We start from the raw sequence: 24,160 nt of genomic DNA on the forward strand, positions 1-24,160 counted from the left end.
ATCTATTGATGGTCAAGAGGTCAGAGATTCAAATCTTTCACTCTCAAGGTTGTTGAATCGAAGCTGGTTGATCAAAGAAGACAACGCTCGAACTTTACCAAAAGAAAAGAACTGGAGAGACGCTTAACCTATAAATATATATATATATATACATCATGACCTATTCATTTCAATGGCTCCACTAAATTCCCAGCCAGACAAAGGTAGCCATGGAAGTTAACGGTTGAGAATAGCTTTGACCCGGGCTGCTGAGGTGGCGGACCAAGACTTTCAATATCCCAACCCAATCTAGTGTTTGGTGGGGTCTACTGGGATATTTCATGTGGTCCAAGGCCAATAGTTATGTAAAATATACATGACACGTGGCGTACTGTTAATGGATTAAGAGAGATAAGGCTGGTTTAGGGGATTACCAACATCTCTTTAGCCAATAATCTTAAATGAAATTTGCAGAATCTAAAAGCCCCAATGATCTTTAAATGAAATCTCCAAAATTTCAAGAACCTCTCACCTATTCAATCACCTTTTATAAATCATCCCTTTTGTTCATTTAGTAGCTCAAACATATACTCGAGTTCAAATGATGGCTCTCGTAATTCCCGCCGCTCGTCCCATACCAAACTTAAAAAACTCGATCAATCCAATTACCTTGCCAATTCTCGAGCGCCGTAATCATTGGCGGGAGATTTCAAATAACAATACGTCTGTTGCTATGGTTTGGACACGAACAACAAAACCAAGAAGAGGGTCGTTGACGGCATCGTTGCAAGATGACAAGCGTGGGAGATCCAATGGTTTGGATTCCGAGTCCGAGGTTTTCGAACAGCTATGTCGTGTTCGGGAGTGTGACACGAATAAGAAACAGTTGAGGTCGTTGGGTTCTTATTTTGGAAGGCTTCAAGGTGGTGGGAGTAAGAGAAAAATGGTTCCTTTGAAGAAGAAGGTAGAGGTGGTTGATACGGGTCAGTTCAAAGCTAAGAAAGAGCTCGAGTTGCTTGACGCTTATTTTGAAAAAGTTGATAATGGTAATTATTTTTTAATTTTATATTAATTTAATGGAGTAAATATTTTTTGAATATGCAATCTATAATTTACAGATGCATGCATGCTTAACCATGCGACGTATAATTTTGGAGGACAACATAAAAGAAAATCGGTCGTATTCACGTCGTTTCCTCTTGAAGATCACGAAAGAGACGACGAGACACAAATGCGACATGACAAACTCGATGATATGATTAAGAGAAGCATGTCAAGAACAACTCAACTACAAGAAGATGAAGTTTCTGATCTCTACTTAATGTACGATTCACATCCTAACTCGTAAAATCGCTTTTGTTATGATCGAATATGGTGGCTAACGGAACCGTGTTCGGTTTGTTTTCGGGATGCAGAAGTGCTCTGGTTTCAGTAAACATAGGTGTTTTCTTGTTTGAAGTAGCGAGTCCAGTAAAAAGCTCAGGGCTGCCACTCTTTTCACTCCCTTCTCTATATGGAGCAAAGATAAATGAGTTGATCCTAGTAGGAGAATGGTGGAGGCTTGTGACACCTATGTTTCTGGTACACGATTGATAGATATAACTCGGTTCGTGTTTCCGTTCTAGAGCTGTTTTGAACATTTATTCGTTTTTCCTTTTTAATAAGACTGAGAACAAAACGTGTGTAACAGCCCAAACTCACCACTAGTCGAGGTTGTCCTCATTGGGCTTTCCCTTTTGAGTTTCCCTCAAGGTTTTAAAATGCGTATGTTAAGGAGAAGTTTTCACACAGTTATAAGGAATACTTTGTTCCCCTCTCCAACTGATGTGGGATCTCACAATTCACCCCTTTGGGAGCCCAGCGTATTCGTTGGCACACCGCCCGATGTTTGTCTCTGATACTATTTATAACCGACCAAACCCATCTCTAGCAGATATTGTCCTCGTTGGGCCTTCCCTTTTGAGTTTTCCGTCAACGTTTTAAAATGCGTCTGTTAAGGAGAAGTTTCCACACCCTTGTTAGGAATGCTTTGTTCCCTCTCTCAATCATGTGGGATCTCACAACCTTGGGGCCCAGCATCCTCGTTGGCACATCGTCCGATGTTTGACTCTGATACTATTTGCAACCGACCAAACCCATCCTTAACCGATATTGTCCTCTTTGGACTTTCCCTTACAGTTTTAAAATGCATCTGCTAGGAGAAGTTCACACACCCTTAAATGCTTTGTTTCCCTCTCCATATATGGGATCTCACAATCCATCCCCCTTTGGGGCCAGCGTCCTCGATGACACACAGCTCGATGTCTAACTCTGGTACCATTTGTAACAGCATAAGCCCATCGCTAACAGATATTGTCATTTTTGGGCTTTTCCTTCCGAGTTTTGCAGGAATGCTTTGTTCTTCTCTTCAACCGATACGGGATCTCACATAGTGTCTACTTAAACGTAGTTCAACTAATCAAGTTATTAACAGTATATCTTACACGAAGTCGGGTGGGAGATTCGTATATCTCGTGACCCACTTTCTTTGACATTGAAGATTTGAATGTAAAGATTTGTTGATTATTACGTTGCTTTAGCTCTCATGAAGCTGATCTCTTTATGCAGCATTCAGGAGCTGTTCATGTTGCTCTCAGTTGTTGGACATTGGTTACATTTGGCCGTCAAGTTTGTATAGACTATGGCCCCTTTACATTTTTCTTGATCTATGTCTTAGGAGGAATTTCTGGCAATCTCACAAGCTTTCTCCATACTCCCGAGCCGACTATCGGTGGAACGGTAACGAAAAAAACAACGTTTTCCCTTCTCGTTTCCAATTACAGTCGATAAATTTACTTCCATTACCGCATATATTAATATCATACTCGAGACGTGCATAAACTAGTTCAAATACCTACGAGTAGTAGTCGAAGGCATAGTTCGAGTTTGATTGCTGTTGGTTAGTCTGATTGGTGATAGATGTAAATTATGAACACATGGAGCAGGGGCCTGTGTTTGCCATGATTGGAGCTTGGCTGAGTTACCAATTCCAAAGCAAAGATGTGGTTGCAAAGGATGTTTCAGACAGCATGTTCTTGAAGGCAATATTTGTAGCTGTCGTCAGTTCCATTTTGAGCAATATTGGGCCAATTGATGAATGGTGAGTAAAAAAACCTCTGGTTTCAAACCCTTAGAAACTCGAGACGAGTCTTAAAAATATGATCCTGTAAGTAACACTAACTTTTGTGTCGATAGTTAAACGATATATAATAGCTAGATCAATTTTTCAACCATTCTAAACGTCATTTGTAACATTCTCGAGAGAATTGTTAATGAATATCTTGACCGTTTTAGTTACGAATTGTTTTGGTTTGTTTGATGTTTGTAGGACTCACACAGGAGCAGCTTTCAGTGGAATGCTATATGGGATTTTAACATGCCCAGTTGTGGAGGTGAATGATGCTGGTTCTTCTTCATCTTCTGCATCATCTTCTTCAAGGAGAGGCCAAGAAAAGGGAATCAAACTTGTTAGGAAGTATGCTGATCCTCGCAAATCATTGGCTTTTTTTGCTCTGTTTATCATGGGATTCACAAGTTTGCTCTTCTTTATTCAGCCTCCTGCCACCACATTGCCCTTATAAGGCTTTTGATTGGCTTTGAGAGGAAATTTCTTCCCAAAATGTTGCCAAAATATCAAGTTTATAGTATAGTTTGCCTCTTGTTAAGCTTAGCTTACAATTTTGTCTTTCAATTGCTACAAGAACTCTCAAAATCCCAGTTTAAATCATATTATGATACTCGAAATGAATTAGAACGAACTCTCTTTGTATGTAGAAAATGAAGAACAGCAGATCAATGTGTTTAGACCAAACGAGAAAACGAAGATCATATTCCATAGCACTCGAAACATCGAAACACCGAAACATCAAATTCTTCTCATAAATAATAAAACCACATTATACTCTTTGTTGGAGTATTCAAAGGAAGGCTCTAGAAGTGCTTCCACATCTTGCACTCAAAAGCCAAAGCCCATCAACCAAAGACATCATTTCATTCAGGAACTACCAACAACAACCCAAGTAGCACTAACAACACTAAAAGACAGGGTCGCCACATTTTAAAGAAGAAAAGAAAAGAAAAAAAGGAAAAGTAAAAGTACAGAGTACAGCTCCTATTGACTCGAACAACCAGACAAACTACTGTCCATGTCCCTCTCCTGATTCACGTTTTGATGCTTCCTTAATTTCATCGCCGGCTTCATCCTACAAAATTTGTCACAAATCACCATCATTAGTATGCAATATCAGACCAGACACAACAGGTTACAGAACATGTCAGGACATGTCTACCGACTTTATTGTCATTAATGGCAATTGCACAAAGCCAGCTCATGTGTAGCACATTGCTATAATTTTAAAATTCGGGAGTTTTTTGGTTTGTGACTCAATGGATCTGTTTTTCTCTACCTTGGATCTAGGAGACTATTTACAGGAGAAGCAGACAAGAAAAAACAGACAAGATTTTAGACAGCAGTCTAATCAAGGTTTTCCAACGCGGTTGTGCAGAGATATGATTGGAAGCAGTAAAACAGAGCTGGAATAAGGGTATAGCAAGACTTGTCTTGAAAACAAAATTGAGTAGCCAATGCATCAAGGCTTGTGCCTGAGAGCGTTACTTACCCCAACATCAGAGGTCCAAAGGGTCAAGTTGTCTCGGAGAAGTTGCATGATTAAGGTGCTATCCTTGTATGATTCTTCACCCAATGTGTCAAGCTCAGAAATCGCTTCGTCAAAAGCCTATTTCAACACGAGACATAAGCTTATCATCAGCTAACCAAATTGATCTTAGGAAAAAAGGCCCAATCAGTGTCTTTCTTCTGTTTTTCTGATGGGTTTAACCAGAAAAAACCAGGCGTCGTATTAGTATAGAGCTTTACCTGCTTTGCCAAATTGCAAGCACGGTCTGGCGAATTGAGGATCTCATAATAAAACACTGAGAAGTTAAGAGCAAGACCTAGCCTAATTGGATGTGTAGGAGCCAATTCAGCAAGAGCAATATCCTGTTTTCATGGTTGAAAATACAGCAAAAGCAATTTGTTACTAAATACACTAACAAGTAATAGAAATGGTAATATATATAAAAGAGAGCGAAGAAATGTGAGGTGTGGTCAACTTGACCTGAGCAGACTTGTAAGCTAATAATGTGCTCTCAGCTGCTTCTTTCCTTTCAGCTCCAGTCTTGAACTCAGCCAGATACCTGTGGTAGTCACCTTTCATTTTGAGATAAAACACCTTCGACTCAGCAGATGAGGCTGATGGGATGAGATGAGACTCGAGTAGGCTCAAAATCCCATCACAGATCTTGCTCAATTCAGTTTCGATTTTGCTACGGTACTCCTTGATAATTGCAACATGGTCCTCATTTCCACGACTTTCTTCCTTCTGCTCAATGGAAGATATTATCCTCCAAGAGGCCCTCCGAGCCCCAATGACATTCTTGTAAGCAACAGAGAGAAGATTCCTCTCCTCAACAGTAAGCTCCTCCACATCCACAGTTTTGGCAACTTTCTCCATGAACTCTACCATTTCCTCATACCGTTCGGCCTGTTCGGCCAACTTGGCCAAGTAAACATTTTCCTCCCGTGAAGAATCAACAGTCGACATCTTCAATGTAACAAACTATTTTTCATAGCAATTCAAACGAGAAAAAATCAGATCATATTCAAAGCAATTCAAGTGCTTATAATTCATGGATTAAGAACTAGCTACAATTTCCCATAAGCACAATCTTCTCACAGCTAAAAACCAAGATCGAAGGGTTACACTTCCAGTCACTCAAATTTAGCTTTTCCATTTTGCTATCAATAGGACCAAACCATAAATCAGCGTTCCAAACAAACCCAGAATTTGGATGTTAAATAAGAGCTTTGAATTCATTCAATCTTCCACACAGTACTACAACGAAGCATATACCCATAAATCGTACCTAAGATCCATCCCAGATTCCAAATTAAACCACACAGGATTCAACACTAGAATTTGAACAAACCCACAAAAAAAGAAAAAAGGAACGAAAACTATCTATAACTTTTAGGGCATCTAACCAAGAATTAAGCAACAAACTATAGGTCACACTCATGTAACCCTAGATCTCAACATCCAACAAGAAAACGAGAAAAGGGGAAAGCATCAAACCTAAAAACAAAAATAGTCCAAGTAAAAGGGTGGAAAAACCAACGAAATCCAAAGGCTAAATCGAAACCCTAACGCAAAATGGGGGGACGAAAGGGAAAGAGGAAACCAAGAACTGAGAGATCAAAAAGTAGGGATTATTACCTAGAGAAAACCGAGAGCAGAGAGTGAGATTGGGAAACTAGCAGGAAATGGGGAGAAGGGTTGGAAGGGGTTTTAAAACGGTAGGTTGAAGAGAGCGCTCCAATGGGAGAAGGACACGTAATGGGTAGACAAGATGTCCTCCAGGGTATTTTTGGACTTTCCAGTGAAAGCGGTTGCCACGTAGGCGTTGACTGTCAACGATGTGAAGTGCCGTTGTACTTCTTGGGTCACCGGCTTGGTTGCAAAAAAATCGGGACGATGTTTTTAATATTAATCGTAAGTTGTTTTTTAGTCAACACGCTTGCCTGGTGCCACGCTCGTTCGACGTGTCGTTCTTATATTAGTAAAACTCCTTTTGAATTTTGGAAATATTTCATAATATATTTTCTCATTTAAAAAAAAAAAAATTGAATTCAATATTATTCTTCTATCTCTATATATAATTGTAACACCTATAGGCGTGCATGATATATTAATTAGACAAGTAATGTCAAACCGTACTGATAAAAATCGAACAAATATTAAACTGATATATATTGATTTATTTGAATTAATATAATCCACGGTCAAATCTTTCCTCAACACGGTTATTTCAATTTTATTATTGTATAATATCATGCTTATGTGTTGCTCGTGATGCCATCACGTGTAGATACACAGCGTAATTCTTTATTCAACTTGACATCATTGTGAACTAAATACTAACTTAAGCAACAACTCATAATAAATTTGAAAATTAAGACATTTTTAAGCGAAATGCTCGAAATCAACGTTTTAGAAATAGCGTTTAAAGTGTTTTATTGAGAATGACCAAAACACCATCACACTATTGTCTCTCATCGTAGGTGACCACCATACAATCGTCGCTAGCACCCATTTCTAGTAACCATTGTCGATGACCAACACTGATGACGAGGAAACCATCTCTAAAGACCATAAGGTGACGACAAATGATAATTATTCGCAACCATCCCCAATGATCGACAATAATTTTCAATGATCAATGACAATCTCTAGCGACCCTTCTAATTGTGATTGGTAGATTACAATGTTAATTATAAATACGAACTATTAGTCGTTCTTAATAATAATATTTTTAAATATAAAAGAAACCAAATAAGTTTGTGTATAGAAATATTTTGAGAAAATGTATTAATTTCAAATAATTTATTAGATTCTTTATGAAAATAACTACTTAAAATAAAATGAATTAAAAAGGTTTAATTCAAATATTCCCTAAGTCTACCCCCAATATTATGGAAATAATAAATTTAAATAATAATAATAAATAATAGTGACCTTATAAATAATATATGCATGATTTGCAATTAAAATATTATTTATTAAATGCTACTACACTGATGTTAATATTATACAGATGTTTGATTAATTCATAATTAAGATTATTTTAATAAATTTCACGAAAACCAAAAAGATATTGAAATTGTATTAAACATTAAATATATTCCAATAATATCTAAAAAGAATTAAGAATTAAAAAAAAAAATTCGAAAAATGAGTCAACAAAGGTGTCCTCAATGATTTGCTTTTTCAATCAATTTGTTACCAAACATTATTATTATTATTATTATTATTATTATTATTATTATTATTATTATTTCGAGGAGCATGATAAATGACTCCAAAATGTCAAAGGTTATTATCCATGTCCCTAATTATTCTTAAATATATAATGAGCATGAGAAAAATAAATAAATTACGAAATCAATAAAAAAGAATTATACAAAATTTATAACTTCATAAATTAATTGATAATAGTGATTAACTAGCTTTTAAATTAAGATCTACTTTCTAAATATACTACCAAATATATATTTAAAGACGCTAAAAACATAAAATATAACTCTATTTTTTGCTATCCCGTGTTTTCTAATGATGAACCAAATAAACCCTAAAATATTGATGCATCGACGAATGTCGATACCGCTCTATATTTGACATAATATGGAGGAGCAAAATCACATACAGTGAATTTTGTTGTTGGGTTTAGGTAAAGGTTCTAAAAATTGAAAGCAGATTCATAAAGCTTATCTAATGTTTTGATAGTGTTGTTGAAAGGCATAAAGTTCACACAAAATGTCAAAGGGTATGCCCAACAAGAATGGCTGAAATTCTTTTGGAACTAACCAGTCAAATCATTGCTTCTTGGTGGGATTGTAAAGGTCCTACCACAAGTTTTCTAATGACCCAAATTCACTACTACTAGATACTATCTAGGTTTAAAACGCGTCTACTAAGGAGATGGTCTAGCCCTACTTCGACCAATGCCTCACACCGTCTAGTGACTGACTTTGATACTATTTGTCACCGTTCGAGTGCATCACTAACAGATATTCTTAACTTTCTAGATCTAAATAATTGTCTTTATAAGGCCACCACAATCAACCTAACCGTATCCATAATTTCGAAAGAACAATGCAAGCTAACTGAAACTAGGATGTTTTAAAACTATGAATCAAGCTTTAGTGAGAAAGCATCATGATCAGTTTCATAGAGCGTACCTGTCTCTGCAAGCCTTGGCAGGAACTGAAGAAAACGTGCAACCGCGGAGAGTCTCAGCACGGGTACCACCTCGACCTTCTGTTTCTGTTATTATCACCGGCAGTACCTTGCAAAAGTATATATAAATACCACACAGAACTTGATATATAACTAAGGGGCTCAAATGGTTATGCATCAGTACCTCACCTTTATGAGCAGAAGATTTGAATTTACTCCACCTATATTTGTTTTGTAATGTCATATTCTAAAAAGAAAACTGCATATCGGAAAAACAAGTCTAAAACTGATTTATTCTTCCTCGTCCTTGTGCAACTCATCTGGCGGGCAACAACATCAACCCATAGAACAAATATTGAGTGATTGAAGCTAAGAGTTGTCATTTCTAAAGCCGTAGGACAAATATAAATAAAACACAAAAATAACTTTAGAACAATTTTTACTCCATGACTGCAACCCCTCCAGCAGCTTTGATTTTTTCGATAATGCTGTTTGCTTCCTCCTTGGTCACTCCTTGCTTAAGAATTGCAGGTACTTTCTCTACTAAGTCTTTTGCCTCCTTCAGACCCAAATTAGTGAAAGCCCTCACTTCTTTAATCACCTTAATTTTGGCAGCTGCCTCGAACTTCTCTAACTTCACGTCGAAAGCGGTTTTCTCCTTTTTCTCCTCTACTTTGGAAGATCCTGTGGCTGCTCCTCCTCCGGAACCCATGTCCATGCCATCAACTGAAATTTGCTCCAGCTTAGGATGTTTAAGCCTTTCAGTGAGTGTGGGACCAATCTGGCAACGCTCATCGACAGGCAGTGCTGCAATTCTTTCAGCTAGCTGAATGATTTTATTAGAGGGTGGAGGCCTAGGGCCATATGGATCATAAAATGGTGGATACTTGTATTTTTTTGGCTTAGCATTCGGGTCTCTGGGAGTAAAATCAGGCTGGAAGAAGCGGACCTGCAACGACCCGATGATTTTAGGAAGTGTGGAACGGGCTTGAAGGGATTGTGCAACTGCAATCATCTTCATGATTTCTTCGATTCAATCAGTGAATTATTGCATCGTGGCACTAAATCCCTGAGGAACATGATAATCAAAAAGGTCAGTTCACATAGATGGAAATGCAAAAACAAAAATTTGAAGGTTGCGTTTAGAATCCCTAATGAACACAAGAATCCAAGATCAATTAACTTAACATGCATGAAAAACTAAGACAAGATCTGTAGAACGTAATTAGTTTAAGCTGCTATTGAGTTACTATCACCCCTCCTCCCTGTCTCACCCCCATCATGAAGGACAAATCACCAATTGACATAGCTGAAAACTGAATTAAAAAATATTAAGGACAAAAAATCATCAATTAACAAGGGTGAAAACAAAAGAGCTTAATTTCAGTTTTCTCCTGAACTCCCTCCAGATCTCACTCAAGGCATAAAAAAATAATAAGTTAATACAGATTGATAAAAATCTAAGAAAAAAATTGCAGAAACCATGCCAGTTCTGATTCGTCTTCCTTTGATCGAATTGTAGTGGCATTCCAAAACTGGGCCTTCTGGCAACCTTACTATTCTGTGGAGCAAGGTATCAGTGGAAGTTGTGTAAGCTTTCAATGGTGTCTTCTCCATCATTATTAAAATAGAAGTTTGAGATATAACTTTAGAGTTGGTTACCAATTACCAATATGTATGGACTTAACTCTCAGATTAAGAAAGCAGTTCCAGCAAGATCTAGTCAAATTTTCTAGCCTCATCAAAGGAATTCAACGCATTTGCCCTGTTTGTACCCAAATAGATAGATTTTTTTACTCATTTGGATATATTTTTTCAGAGGCACAGTGCGTTTGGAAGGGTGGAACTTGAGAGAATGTTGGCGTTCGATTGCATCAGATTTCCTATATTGGGTGATTGTGCATAGTCCGTAGGGTTCTATGGCCATCTAAACAGAGAGGCGTTGCTCACATTCAACAACGTTCCATTCCTAAAAATTTCTCTATGGAACACTAAAAATATGTAGCCATAGTTTATCACCCTCACGAAAAGCTCTAATAAGTTAACTATTGTGCTTAGCTGGGGACCTTTCTTGGACACTACTACTTTTTTTATAGGTGTGAAATCTGTTTGGTTTAGTCAGTGTTCAGCAGTCGAACCCATGCCCAAACGAACAATGCACAAATGAGAGAACTCATCTTTAACCTAACTGAGATTTCGATCAGTTCTCTATCTCTTCCAAACCATTAAAAGACCATTCGACCAGATTCATTGAAGTCAACTCCACTAACCAAATCGGAGGATCTTATTGCAAACAACTGCTTCCTGTCAGATTCTTTGAAGTCAACTTCCCTAACCATTCGACCAGATACTTTAAACATAATTGGATGACTGATTCATGTCTGAATCACAAATGCCAACACACAAACCATGTCCCAATTTGCCGTAAGGCTGTTTTTATTTTCGTTGCTATTTGGCTCCTCCATTCTTCCACCAAGTTCTAATTTTTCGAGTGAGAAGAAAGACAGATTGAGATTGAAAGAATACCTGTAACAACAAGAGAGTAGAAAATCAGTGAACAGCCCCGAGAAGGGAGGAGGCTACGGTCACGAACCGAACAACGACGGCAGCAACGAACGGGAGAGAGGCGGCGGCGACACCGAGCTGCTGAAACAGAGGAGGCAAAGGCGAGGGAGTGAGGAGAAGAACAGTTGGTTAGGGTTTTCCTATTTCTTTTTTCTAATTAATTATTTATTTTATTTTATTTTACGGCGAATTAAAAGAAAAGGCTAATTTAATGGGATAAGGAGGATTAATCGATTTTTTCTTTTTAAATTTAATTGATATATGCCTATTTACACTTCACCTTAGAGAGTTTGAAAGTATTAAAAAAAAAAAAAAAAAAAAACTGTGTATGTATTAATAGTAATAGGTTAGCTTATTCTAATTAATAAACAATATATTTAAAAATAGTATAAAATGTGTGAATAGCTTATTCTAATTAATAAATCTTTTATTATATAGTAAACGTTTGTATAAAATAAACCTTTATATTATATAATAAACAATATATTTAAAAATAGTATAAAATGTGTGATTAACTTATTCTAACTTTATATTATATAATAAACAATATATTTAAAAATAGTATAAAATGGGTGAATAACTCATTTTAACTTTATATTATATAATAAACAATATATTTAAAAATAGTATAAAATGTGTGAATAGCTTATTCTAATTAATAAATCTTATTAATCTTTTATTATATAGTAAACGTTTGTATAAAATAAATCTTTATATTATATAATAAATAATATAGTATAAAATGTATGAAAACCTTTATATTATATAATAAATAATATATTTAAAAATAGTATAAAAGGGGTGAATAGCTTATTCTAACTTTTATATTATGAATATTTTATTCTAATTAATAAATCTTTTATTATATAATAAATAATATATTTAAAAATAATATAAAATGTGTGACATTCTAATTAATAAATCTTTTATTATATAATATATATAAACTAATTAAAAATAATAAAATAATATAAACAAAATAATGTATTTGGCTGGGTCGAACTCAAAAGTGAGTGAACTGACCTCAGTACCACTCTCGCAAACCCATTAATATAAAAGAATGAGTGAACTGACTTCAGTACCACTCTCGCAAACCCATTAATATAAAAGAATTTTTAATATATTTTATATATCTCAGTACCACTCTCGCAAACCCATTAATATAAAAGAATTTTTAATATATTTTATATATCTCAGTACCACTCTCGCAAACCCATTAATATAAAAGAATTTTTAATATATTTTATATATCTCAGTACAACTCTCGCAAACCCATTAATATAAAAGAATTTTTAATATATTTTATATATCTCAGTACCACTCTCGCAAACCCATTAATATAAAAGAATTTTTAATATATTTTATATATCTCAGTACAACTCTCGCAAACCCATTAATATAAAAGAATTTTTAATATATTTTATATATCTCAGTACCACTCTCGCAAACCCATTAATATAAAAGAATTTTTATTTGGCTCGGGTCAACTCGAGAGTTTTACCCATGAACCCGAAACTGAACCGATTCAGTTCAGGCTCAGAAAAATGAACTCAACCCTACCCGAAATGCTAATCCAACCCAACCCAACTGTTATAGTTTGGGTTGGGTTGGTCCGGGTTGTCGGGTTGAATGTACACCCCTACTTGTCAGGTTGTCTTTTTTTTTTTTTCTCATTTTAAATTAAAATAATATTGAAGTGAATATACATTTTTTATTTCCAATATATCAAATAACCACTAATGCATTAGGTTAATCTCAATTTAATTTTTAATATTTTACCTTTAATGATCCTTATAACATAATTTATTATTTTTTTCTTAAAAAAATCACACATTTTAATTAAAAATATATAAATTTTTTGTATTATGTTCGCCCGTGTACCAAGGTTGTTTGAGTTGTGGGTGATCACCGAAGGTCATCAAACAACCAAGAAACATATGTCAAAGATAGCTCATTGCTTGGATGGTTGCTCGCCCACTAAAAACTCATCGTCACTCTGTTCACATTATGGAACAATGATAACTATAGATATATTGCCAAACTCACTTCTTCAATATCGTTATGGTGGCTGATAGCATGCAAATGTTAGAGTGATTGTGGGCACCATGTGGAAACGAATAAGGATTCCGGTATTCTTCGTGCCATAGTGTAACGACCCAAATCCACCGCTAGCAGATATTGTCCTCTTTGGACTTTCCCTTTCGGGCTTCCCTTCAAGGCTTTAAAATGCGTTTGCTAGGGGAAGGTTTCCACACTCTTATAAACGGTAGTTTGTTCCCCTCCCCAACCAATGTGAGACATCACACATAGACATGTGACACAGAGCTTTGTGCAGAAGCGAAGTAGATTTATGGTAGAAGGGAGACTAGCAGCAACACGATGTTGGAGATAGACAATTTTTGCACACAGAAATTACAAACTCTCAGCTATCCCAATGCTAACATCAAATTCACTCTAAATCATGTCAGAATGCAATCATCTCTATTAGTACGAGGTTTTTTTTGGGTGAAACCAAAAGTAAAATCACGAAAGTTTATGTTCTAAGTCAACAATAACATGTCTTTAAAGAGATATTGAAGGTCAATTGTCGCTGAAACAAAAATCATAGATATACTAACCTTTATTCGTTGTTAGCAAGCAGAAATTAGAGCAAGTGTTTGTTGCTGTTCAGCCACTTCCGTGCAATAACAGCAGTGAGATGAGATTTTCCAGAATCAATGATAAAGCAAAAACAAATCTTTTCCTTATCCTCAGATTTTTCTAGACTCGTCAACGACACAGTTCAGATACGCCTGAAGATCATACATATCTTCATTGACATTGATCTACAGTGAGACCTGCCAACCAGGAAACAAACAGAATAGTCATAAAACTGAAAATCTTTCCATTCAACTTGAAGCTAAAATGTTTAAAATTATTTAGAACTTACAAAATATGTAATCTAAGTGCCCAAGTTTAAAGCCAAATTCACTTTGTAAGTAACATCTCAAACTTTCAAGGACCAAAATGAAATGAATTAAAAAGTTTATGGATCCAAAATGGACAATTTACCAATTTGAAAGAAGTTTCCTAATATAATTTTCCCTTCAAGAATCAAACCAATGAATGATGAACACGCTTTCTGGTTTCTAGTCACTCCTAGTCTTTAAACTAGAAACGAAGAAACTTTTGACTTACAACAGTTCAAAGGGGGAGGGGGATATAATATTTTGTTCGCTATTATTTGGAATCTGGCTGGAGGGATGTATTCTTTTGTAAGTATTTACCATAACCCTTCAGATTTTCTGCACGGAGCATCTCCTATCTTTGTCTCAATCTGAAGGCACAGATTGGGATGGTAAAGAAAGAAAAAAAAAAGAGAACATAGCTAACACTTAAAAGGATTTCTACCCAATTTGGTTATCCTTCTAGCAAGAGGAGAATCCCAGTGCTAGAATGAAAGGAATCAGAATGTTTTTTAGAGATTTGAATGAGACCCATCGTTCAGAGTCCACCTAACAGATCTCAGCTCTATGACTTTCTGAGATTGATACCAGTACCTCAAAAAGCTGTATTATGTAAAGTATTTTGGCATAAAATCTTTCAGGTGGACCTACTGAATATTGAAATCTTATACTACAAGGTGGATCTGGCTTGTGAATTATTTGTATTCAGCACCTTGAATTCTAGACAAACCGTTCAAAGTTCATATCTGCAATTATCATAGTAAAATGATTTCTCTAGCAGTTTCTAGAGAAGCCCTTGGTTTTTTCCCCCACAGTAACATCCAAACTGCAAATAAATTGTATCTAACAGCAGAAACAGGAAACGAGTTCAAAATTCTCAATGAGTTCAGAGTGATAATGATAAACGAAAGAAAAATTACACACACAGAAGAAGACAAGGATTGCCTTCTCTTTCAGAAAGATTGTCCTGGCGAATCCACTTCTCCTTGAACCCAACCATCAATGTGAATATGAAGTGTTTAAAACTTTGTCATTTCCTTCTGGAAAAAAAGACGCCAAAAGATGATAGAAATTCCAACTTCTTGTTTAGGGTTTAAGGAAGTTTCATAGAGATATTTGTTGTAATTAGCATTCGAGAGAGATCACGAGAAGAAAACAGAAAAATAGACACAAATAGGAACAAAGAAAGAATCAAAACATCTCTCAAGATATGTTTATCATCTGAGAATGATAGCAAGGACATGACAAGTAAGTTTGGATATTTGAAGGAAAATACTGCACAAAATTCATTCACAACAAGAGTAATGATAATTTTCCCTCCTAAAAAAAGTGCGGAAGTGCCAGGGGTTTATTCATCCTGATTTATGAAATTATTTTCTCTTCTTTCTAATCCCTTAGAAGCAGATTGTGACTTCCACAAATACAAAGACTAGGATTGGCTTTTAAGGAACAGTAGAAGAGTGCTTTGGGTCAAACCCACTTTTCAGATATGAATATCAAAGAGAAGTACACGGAAACTAGTGAGAATGAGAATGAGAATTAGATTTTATCATTGTGTTTGTCAAATTATTTTAGAACTGAGACCGGAATGCAANTTTCTTTTTCTAAAAAAAATACATTTTAATTTTCAAACTTTTAATAATATTCTTAAACTTTAATTTAATAGATAATCATCAATCATGGTCTTATTATATCATACCTCTTAAACTTTCCATTTTTACTATAAAATTTCAAATTTATTAAATTAGACTTACTTGTTTACTATATTTGTCAACCCAATAATTTCCCAAAAAAAAAAGAAAAAAGATAAGTATAGAAAGTAAAACTAAAATAAAACCAAGAGGAATCAAGGGGGACTGTCTCAAGTTTAGAGAAGAGCACACAGTTACGAATTTCTCATCATCTCATTCTTAGTTTTATAATAAAGGAGTTAGGAGTGTGGAAAAGTGACTCCTGAGCCTTAGTTTTGTTTTTATGATTGATTCATTCCACATTTGAAGGTATAAGATATGTTTTAATGATTGATTCATTCCACATTGGAAAGAGCAGCAGGCCACTAACCTTTAATTTTTCTGGTAAGATTTAAATCTACAACCTACAATTGAAGACATGATATCAAACCACTTTGAGCCTAAGCTCAACCCAGCCCAGTTCTCATCATTACACCTTCATTGGTTTTTCATGTCTAAAAACCATTGGTTAAAAGTATATTTACTTTTCTAATCTTCAAAAGAGAGGGAGGACTTGGTCTTCGGGATAGGAAGGCATGAATTAAAATCACCACATTCGAAAGCAAAGATAGATTTCTTGGAGTTTTAGGTCATTGGGAGGAGAAAAACCTGGCCATGCTTTTCAATGAATGTTAGGAGAAATCCGAATTTTCTCCAAAAAGAAAGACTTCCACAAGTCAAAAAGCTGTGAAAGACAGAAAGACATAGCTTGGAGAATAAAGCTAATGACCATTTGCATGTATGCGAAATTAAAAGATGGTATCAAGATTTAGACAGGACAGATAGTACTTTATTTCGATTAGTGAATATGACAATAGCATTTAGGACTATGGAAAGAATAATTTAAGATAAGAAGGGTACCGACTTAGGATGCATCCAAGAAAAAATTGCAATTTGATCAAATACCATTTTACTTTGATGATTATGGTTAAAAGTTACAACTACATCCCTTAAAACTTAAGATTGTATCCTGTAAAGTTTCTACCAAAACACTCTTTGACTAAATAATGACATTAATGACTTGAAAAGACCTGCAAATAGATGATAAGAAAAAGTGGAACCCAACAAAATAAAATGACATGTGCAACATACTTTACTTTTAAAGTAAGGAATCATTTTTTTTCTAGTTTTGACCAACTATCCACTTTTGTAGTTTCGTGTTAAATTAGTTAATGTCTATCCAACAGGCATGCTACACATCATTAGAGAATTAAAATGCAAAGGTCAAAAACAGTTGAAATTTTTAAAATTTTAGAACTAAATGGATCAATAGTCAAAAGTGAAAAGGTGGGGGTGCCTAAAATTACCACGTTTACAATCAAAATGAGATTGATGGGCATTGCGGATCTGTCAAGTTGGGTTGAAGGCATCTTTGATGGCTATTGCAATCATGAAACTATTCACTGTTTTGTAAGATAATCACTTGCATTCACGTGAACTTGACTTCAGATAATTAAAGAACTATTATACTTCAAAAAGTATGAACTACGAAGACGGTAGAAAGAACACAAAATCAAAGAATCAAAGGAGTGAAGTCGAACCAGATAAATGGTCGGTGGGTTTTGTTTCCACTGGCCGAATAAAAAGGAGATGAAGCTTCTGTTTCCTAGCCTTTTAAGCTTCCTTTGATCCAATCTTCTGGTTCTTTCTAACATCTATAAAGACACCTCAATTCAATCCCATCCATGCCATAGCACCATTTTCATCAAACCCATTACATGATATTCAAAAGAATGGCTGCCATGTACGTCGATCCAAGGCTCAAACTCCAGATGGCCAAACCCCACCTTCAAAATGGAGGCACGTCAGAAGAGATTGAAGGGCTGATTCGAGTTTATGCAGATGGTCATGTTGAAAGGCCCCCAATCATCCCAAATGTAGCCTGCAGCACCACAGCATCAGACAAAGGCGTAACTGCAAAAGATGTTCTCATAGACATTTTTACAAACACTTGGGCGCGTATTTACATTCCTAACTCTCAACGAAACCTCCCTTTGCTTGTTTACTTCCATGGCGGTGGCTTTTGCGTTGGCTCTGCCGCCTGGAGCTGTTACCATGAATTCCTCCTCAATCTTGCTTCCAAAGCAAAATGTGTAATCCTCTCAATCAACTATCGTCTTTCCCCTGAAAATCGCCTCCCCGCCGCTTATGACGACGGATTCAACGCACTCATGTGGTTGAAACAGCAAGCAATAACCAACCCAATCGAACACAAATGGTGGTCAGGCAATTGCAATCCATCAAAATTGTTCCTCGCCGGCGATAGCGCTGGAGCAAACATAGTATACAACACCGCTACAAGGCTAGGGCACAACGAATCCACACTCCTAAAACCCCTAACTCTAAAGGGTATAATCCTAATCCAACCTTTCTTCGGCGGAGAATCGCGAACCAAATCAGAAAAGCTCGCCGCTACGCCCTCCTCCACCTCCGCGCTAACTCTCTCCGCCTCCGACACATACTGGCGGCTATCCCTTCCGCCGACGGCCAATCGCGACCATCCATGGAGCAACCCACTGGTGAATGGCGGCGCAAAGCTGAAAGAAACGAAACTTCCACCATTAATGGTATGCATATCGGAGTTGGACATACTGTTGGACAGAAACTTAGAATTCTGTGCAGCCATGGCAGGCGCCGGGAAGAAAGTGGATAGAGTGATTCTGAAGGGAGTTGGACATGGCTTCCAAATTCTGAACAAAGATCAGATCTCCACTCAGCGAACACAAGAACTGATGGGTTCCATTCGAGCTTTCATTCATCAACAATAGGTCAAAATATATTCGCTTCTGGTTCAATTTTGTCCTTAGAGAAGAACATCAACTCCATCATAGTCTGCATAATCCTAATTTTTTAAGGAAAAAAAAAATTATGAACTACCGTAGGAAGTAAAGAAGAAATTAGAATCTCCAATTTCTGTCTCTAGGTTATAAAATTATGAATGAAAATATAATATTTAATTATTTCTTCGTCATTTAATTTTCATTTCATAAAACGAACCATATAAACATTACTTCGTAGTAACATAGCTCGTGAGACCTAAAGTCTTTTCAAGGTCATGAACATCTATACTACTCTTGTTTGGCTATCCATTTTTTTTTAACTGTGTAACGTGTCAAATCAATCAATATTTACTTAATAGGTCTGCTCGTTGTTATTGTTCAAGTAAAAAGTTGAGATTCCATCAGTTTGAGAGTGAAACGAAGTATTCTTTATAAGGGTGTGAAAATATTTTCCTATCACAACCATATGTAACGAACTAAAGTAGATTATATAGCGGTAGGCTTGAGCTGTTACACGTACCAAAGTACGTTTTCTATAGTATAACAGTAATAGGGGTGAAAATTTAAACTTTTTGACTAGGAGAAAATATAGATATTGTCGTAGCATGTTCAACTATATTGATACTGTCTCGTTTTTATTAAACTAAATTAAATATAAAAAAATATTAAAAAAGTTATATTCATCGTGGTCACGTTGTTTTTATTGGATTTTTAGTATAGGAGTATTTTTGTAATAATTATAAAAAAAAAAAAAAAAGAAGGATAATATTGTAATTTTGTTAAAGAATATGAGGTTATTGAAATATTAGTAAAGTAAGTATTTAATTTAGTATAAAGATAGAGGCAGCCCTTGGTGGACATCAAGAGCTTGGACAATATTCCATTAAGTGTCCGAAAAGGGAAATTCCATAAGTGTCCTAAAAGGGTAAGGGAGAACATTTGATGAATGGATAAAGACACTCCTATCCCATCCACCTTTGGATTAAAAAGCTTCATACTTTGCTCGAGTAAGAATACGAGAGTTTTTGTTTGTTTTTTTTTTTTTTTACAATTAAATTTATCGCTAGACGTATGAACTACAAATGTAATAATTCGGCTGTTTTAAGGCATGTTGTTCGTTGTTCATAAATTTTTTTAAAACATAAGCATAAATTTTGTTTTCATGGCATAACTAGAGATATTCATTTGACCAACGTAGTTTGAATCCTATAAGAACCCGCCTCAAATGAGTCTGGGAATGAAAAGAGAGTGATGAGAGATTTCTCCCTGTTAGCTAAATGAAAATAGAGGTCGAGATTGTATTTTTTATCTCCATCCCTGACCTTGACCCCATCTCGCCCTACTTTACTTTTTATACATATATAATTTATCATGATATCTTGCATTTTTAATGAAAAAAATATTTGAAAAAGGAAAATAATGCATTAAAAATTCTTACTTTCTATATAAAAAATTAAAAATTTTATGAAAATTAATGAGAATAAAAAATTAAAAATTTTATGAAAATTAATGAGTAAATAAGGCTAACAGNAAAAAAAAAAAGTCAAGCTCTGAGACGCTGATTGTTCTCGCCAGATAAGGTCGGACGGTTGTGATCGACCATGATCACGTACAACGCTTATTTCTTCATCGCAAGACGAATTAATGCACCAGCCGGGAATCGAACCCGGGTCTATACCGTGGCAGGGTACTATTCTACCACTAGACCACTGGTGCTTGTTGATAAATACGTATTTTAATCTTGTTTTTAATTAATTAAAATAAAATTCTTAAAAAACATACTTTTATATATTTATTTTAATCAAATTAAAATTTTACTTTTCCGTTGACGTTTGACTGTTTTCTATAATAATATAATTGTTTTTAGGTTAAATTTATTATTATTATTTTTTTGTCCTAATTTTTTATGAAATAAAAAGTCTAACCTATTTAAAGTCATCCAACCAAAAAGTCACTTGAAGGATAAGGTTTTCCAACGAACTTAATACCTACCAATCTTATTCAAAACGTCTAAAATAATTCTAAATTGGTTAATATCAAAGAAAAACGGACAAGATCAAGCATGAAATTGGACGAAAAACCAACTTGGTTTAAACCCACTCAATCGAATTGAAACCTAGAGAAAGTCTTACTCGATCAAACCTAGACCTTAAATTGGTGAATTGGTCGCTAAATCAAAAGAACCTTAATGTGTGCACACTCAACTATCTCGAGTGATAATTATGGTATAAAGTTGCAGCTATCCCGAAAAATATATTTGCAGCTAAGAACAAAAACATAACTCCGACATAAATTTAAAAGGGAGGGAAAATTGGAATTATAAAAACTGTAGAGTTGAATTTAAATTATAAAAACATTCAAGTATTTTAAACTTAAAAATAAAATTGATTTTGATTTTATTTTTTGTTTTTAAATTTATGTTTTTTTTTNTTGTTATGAACTTTATTATTTAATAATGAAAGATTATATTAAAAAATATTAAAGCACAAGGGAAGGATAATGATCAGACCCAAAACTGAAAGCTTGGGCTTATGAATATCTTAGGATAAAGGCCCAAATTTCATTTATTTTTTAAATTTGTATATATTAATTTATCATTATATATATATATATATATATAGGTTAGATTAAAAATTAATTCCTATAATTTTAAGAAAATTAAAATGTAATCTTTATAATTAGTTTTTGTAGATAATCCTCCGTTTAATCAATCCCTAAATAACATTTATAAAGTTTAATTAAATGAGAAAGACACAAATTAAATTATAATTTAGCTTTAAAAAAATTTAATTTATTTCGGGGAAAAAATCTGATAATAAAAAAATTAAAATGTTTCAGTCTAACCCTTCCACGTCAGATGTCACAGGTCTTGAGTTCTTAAACGGCCACATATTTGATCGAATCTACATTAGGTGGGACCGCGTAATTTGTGGCCAAGAGAAAGCGAGTACTGTTCCTATTCCTACTCGCGATCCGAGCCGCTAAAAAGAATACTAACTTTTTAGTACAGCAATTAGTTGCAAAAAGCCAAGGCCTAGGCGATGGGACGGGAAGGAGAAATTATTAAATGCATTAAAAAATTAAAAATAATAAATAATAAATAAATAAATAAAAATTGTATTTAATTATAATACTTTATTAATCCAAAACTCAATTTAAAAGCTTACTAATTTTCCTATTAACTACCATGTATTAATTTTTTTCGTATTTTTCAAACATATTTATGAAAAAAAAATTGATAAATATAATGTTTATATTGTAAAATTATTTCTTAAAATTAGAATATGTGTAGTATAATTCATTAAATGAATTAATTAAAAATAAAAAGTTAATTTCTTCCATCGGAGTCACACGTGGAGCCCACTGCAAGTCCACGATAGCCACAAGATAATGCATTACCTTTTTGCAGCCACTAAATTCTCGCCACGTGGGTAACCTTGGATTCTTCATTTCCAACCCACTCTGCTCACAAAACCAACTCAACTCAACACAGAAAAACACAGACAACAATGTTGAAAACAGAGCACGACTACTTCGGCGGAGCCGCCGCCACTGCCACCGCCACCACCGCCGTAATATGTGAGGCATGCGAGAGATCCCCAGCTGTTTTAATCTGCAAAGCGGACGCTGCCTCGCTCTGCGCCGCCTGCGATGCCGAGATTCACTCGGCGAATCCTCTTGCACGCCGTCACCACCGCGTCCCAATTGGTGGTGCTGACATGGTCGGAACTACACCGGAATGTCAGGAAGAGGAAGACGAGGACGAGGCTGCTTCCTGGCTGCTGTTGAATCCATTGAAGACCAACAACGAAAACAGAGGAGGTGGTTCGATACAGAGCAATAACAATACGAATGGGTTGTTTTTGTTGGGTGGGGAAGATGATTATTTGAATTTTGTGGAGTTTAATGGTTGTGGGGAAGATCAATTTGAGGGGTCGGAGAATTATGGCGGCGGCGGCGGCGGCGGAGGAGGAGGAGGAGGAGGAGAGGACAGAGTGGTGCCGATTGAATTTGAAGGGAAAGATCCGATGTTGGAACAGAGCTACGGCGGCGTTGATGGGAGCTACTCCTACAATGGCTTCCTCACCCACGCTGTCACCTCCTTACCAACCTCTCTCTTACCTTCATCAATGGAGGTCGGGGTAGTACCAGATTCAGCAACAACCATGAGCGACATATCCGTATTCTCCAACATAAGGCCACCAAAAGGAACAATCGATCTGTTCTCCGGCGCGGCGGACGTGGCGGCGGTTCAAATGCCGGCGACCCAATTGAGTCCAATGGACAGAGAAGCCCGAGTGTTACGGTACAGAGAGAAGAAGAAGACAAGGAAGTTCGAGAAGACCATTAGATACGCGTCTAGAAAGGCCTACGCTGAGACCCGGCCGAGAATCAAGGGCCGGTTCGCGAAACGAACCGATGTGGAGGTTAAACTCGACCGGAAATTCTCCAGCCCGTTAATGGCGAACGTTGGATATGGGATTGTGCCTTCGTTTTGAAGGTGAAGAAGATGGAAGAAAAAGCAGTTAAGTAGTGATTATAGGTGATTTTAACTGTTTAATTATAGAATATTTGGTCTTAATTGTATATAACTTTTGTATTTTCTGTAATTAAAACTTGTTTATGTCTAAGTTCAATTATTAATTTTGTGTAATTTTTTATTTTATTTATGTAACCCGCTCAATAGTTTAAAAATTTATAAATTTTGTTCCGATTTTAAGTTTAATATAAATTTTGTTTATATCTCGATTCATTCACGTATCTTCCTTTTACTTATTTTATTTTATATGTAAATGAAACATATGAATATAGTTAGTGTCTGTGATGGCTCAGATGCACAGCTAACTTAAAACGCGTCTGTTAGGGGAGGTTTCCACCCAGATCATCACTAGCAGATATTGTCCTCTTTGGGTTTCCCTTCAAGGTTTTAAAATGTGTCTGTCAGGGAAAGGTTTCTACTCCCTTGTAAATGGTAGTTTGTTCTCCTCCCCAACCAGTGTGGAAGATCACAATCCACCCCCCTTCGGGGCCCAACGTCCTCACAGCACACCGCCTCGTGTCTACCCCCATCGGGGAACAACGAGAAGACTGACACATTGTCCGGTGTCTGGCTCTGATACTATTTGTAACGGCCCAAATCCACCGCTAGCAGATATTGTCATCTTTGGACTTTCCCTTTCGAGTTTCCCTTCAAGGCTTTAAAACGAGTCTGCTAGGAGAAGGTTTCCACACCGTGGTTTGTTCTCCGCTCCAACCAACGTGGGACATCACAATTATATATATATATTTAACATATCTACCAAATTTATTTTATTTTTTAAAAAATA

The 24,160-nt window shown here is 35.7% G+C and overlaps 5 protein-coding genes, 1 long non-coding RNA gene and 1 other non-coding gene across 8 annotated transcripts; 3 read left to right on the top strand and 4 right to left on the bottom strand.

Annotated features, from left to right (window-relative positions):
* Positions 1-513: 513 nt before the first annotated feature.
* LOC111789390 (RHOMBOID-like protein 9, chloroplastic) lies at positions 514-3,742 on the top strand. 2 transcript variants are annotated; one of them, XM_023670151.1, is made up of 6 exons: positions 514-962; positions 1,098-1,302; positions 1,395-1,560; positions 2,587-2,757; positions 2,964-3,118; positions 3,347-3,742. In XM_023670151.1, the coding sequence occupies exons 1-6, from the start codon at positions 581-583 to the stop codon at positions 3,597-3,599; spliced, it is 1,332 nt and encodes a 443-aa protein (XP_023525919.1). In that variant the 5' UTR covers positions 514-580; the 3' UTR covers positions 3,600-3,742. The 2 variants fall into 2 exon arrangements, with proteins under 2 accessions (XP_023525919.1, XP_023525918.1); XM_023670150.1 differs by having other exon boundaries at positions 516-1,025.
* A 123-nt stretch (positions 3,743-3,865) lies between these two features.
* On the bottom strand, positions 3,866-6,398 carry LOC111789391 (14-3-3-like protein A). Its single transcript, XM_023670152.1, has 5 exons — positions 6,294-6,398; positions 5,136-5,636; positions 4,895-5,017; positions 4,638-4,754; positions 3,866-4,220 (listed from the first exon to the last, which is right to left on the bottom strand). The coding sequence occupies exons 2-5, from the start codon at positions 5,619-5,621 to the stop codon at positions 4,155-4,157; spliced, it is 792 nt and encodes a 263-aa protein (XP_023525920.1). The 5' UTR covers positions 5,622-5,636; positions 6,294-6,398; the 3' UTR covers positions 3,866-4,154.
* A 2,620-nt stretch (positions 6,399-9,018) lies between these two features.
* LOC111789392 (50S ribosomal protein L7/L12) lies at positions 9,019-11,560 on the bottom strand. Its single transcript, XM_023670153.1, has 2 exons — positions 11,340-11,560; positions 9,019-9,882 (listed from the first exon to the last, which is right to left on the bottom strand). The coding sequence occupies exon 2, from the start codon at positions 9,832-9,834 to the stop codon at positions 9,253-9,255; it is 582 nt and encodes a 193-aa protein (XP_023525921.1). The 5' UTR covers positions 9,835-9,882; positions 11,340-11,560; the 3' UTR covers positions 9,019-9,252.
* Positions 11,561-13,840: 2,280 nt separating this feature from the next.
* On the bottom strand, positions 13,841-14,422 carry LOC111787581. The gene is made up of 2 exons (XR_002814008.1): positions 14,308-14,422; positions 13,841-14,215 (listed from the first exon to the last, which is right to left on the bottom strand). It is a non-coding gene; the product is annotated as an uncharacterized LOC111787581 (long non-coding RNA).
* Positions 14,423-17,364: 2,942 nt separating this feature from the next.
* On the top strand, positions 17,365-18,919 carry LOC111787580 (probable carboxylesterase 17). Its single transcript, XM_023667597.1, has one exon. It carries the CDS (start codon positions 17,772-17,774, stop codon positions 18,819-18,821), a length of 1,050 nt encoding a protein of 349 aa, XP_023523365.1. The 5' UTR covers positions 17,365-17,771; the 3' UTR covers positions 18,822-18,919.
* Positions 18,920-20,478: 1,559 nt separating this feature from the next.
* On the bottom strand, positions 20,479-20,549 carry TRNAG-GCC. Its single transcript has one exon. It is a non-coding gene; the product is annotated as a tRNA-Gly (tRNA).
* Positions 20,550-22,184: 1,635 nt separating this feature from the next.
* Positions 22,185-23,499, top strand: LOC111789427 (zinc finger protein CONSTANS-LIKE 2-like). Its single transcript, XM_023670197.1, has one exon. It carries the CDS (start codon positions 22,343-22,345, stop codon positions 23,330-23,332), a length of 990 nt encoding a protein of 329 aa, XP_023525965.1. The 5' UTR covers positions 22,185-22,342; the 3' UTR covers positions 23,333-23,499.
* Positions 23,500-24,160: the final 661 nt, after the last annotated feature.

This window comes from Cucurbita pepo, chromosome LG02, assembly GCF_002806865.2.
Source record: "Cucurbita pepo subsp. pepo cultivar mu-cu-16 chromosome LG02, ASM280686v2, whole genome shotgun sequence".
NCBI lineage: Eukaryota > Viridiplantae > Streptophyta > Magnoliopsida > Cucurbitales > Cucurbitaceae > Cucurbita > Cucurbita pepo.

What these genes read in the sequence shown, in the direction of transcription:
- LOC111789390 (XM_023670150.1), top strand. Translation starts at nt 581, where the DNA reads ATGATGGCTCTCGTAATTCCCGCCGCTCGTCCCATACCAAACTTAAAA. An exon ending in AGCCGACTATCGGTGGAACG is followed by an intron (nt 2,758 to 2,963) that starts GTAACGAAAAAA and finishes CACATGGAGCAG; the next exon opens with GGGCCTGTGTTTGCCATGAT. An exon ending in ATTGGGCCAATTGATGAATG is followed by an intron (nt 3,119 to 3,346) that starts GTGAGTAAAAAA and finishes TGATGTTTGTAG; the next exon opens with GACTCACACAGGAGCAGCTT.
- LOC111789391 (XM_023670152.1), bottom strand. Translation starts at nt 5,621, where the DNA reads ATGTCGACTGTTGATTCTTCACGGGAGGAAAATGTTTACTTGGCCAAG. An exon ending in TAGCTTACAAGTCTGCTCAG is followed by an intron (nt 5,018 to 5,135) that starts GTCAAGTTGACC and finishes CCATGAAAACAG; the next exon opens with GATATTGCTCTTGCTGAATT. An exon ending in TTTGGACCTCTGATGTTGGG is followed by an intron (nt 4,221 to 4,637) that starts GTAAGTAACGCT and finishes CAAATTTTGTAG; the next exon opens with GATGAAGCCGGCGATGAAAT.
- LOC111789392 (XM_023670153.1), bottom strand. Translation starts at nt 9,834, where the DNA reads ATGAAGATGATTGCAGTTGCACAATCCCTTCAAGCCCGTTCCACACTT.
- LOC111787580 (XM_023667597.1), top strand. Translation starts at nt 17,772, where the DNA reads ATGATATTCAAAAGAATGGCTGCCATGTACGTCGATCCAAGGCTCAAA.
- LOC111789427 (XM_023670197.1), top strand. Translation starts at nt 22,343, where the DNA reads ATGTTGAAAACAGAGCACGACTACTTCGGCGGAGCCGCCGCCACTGCC.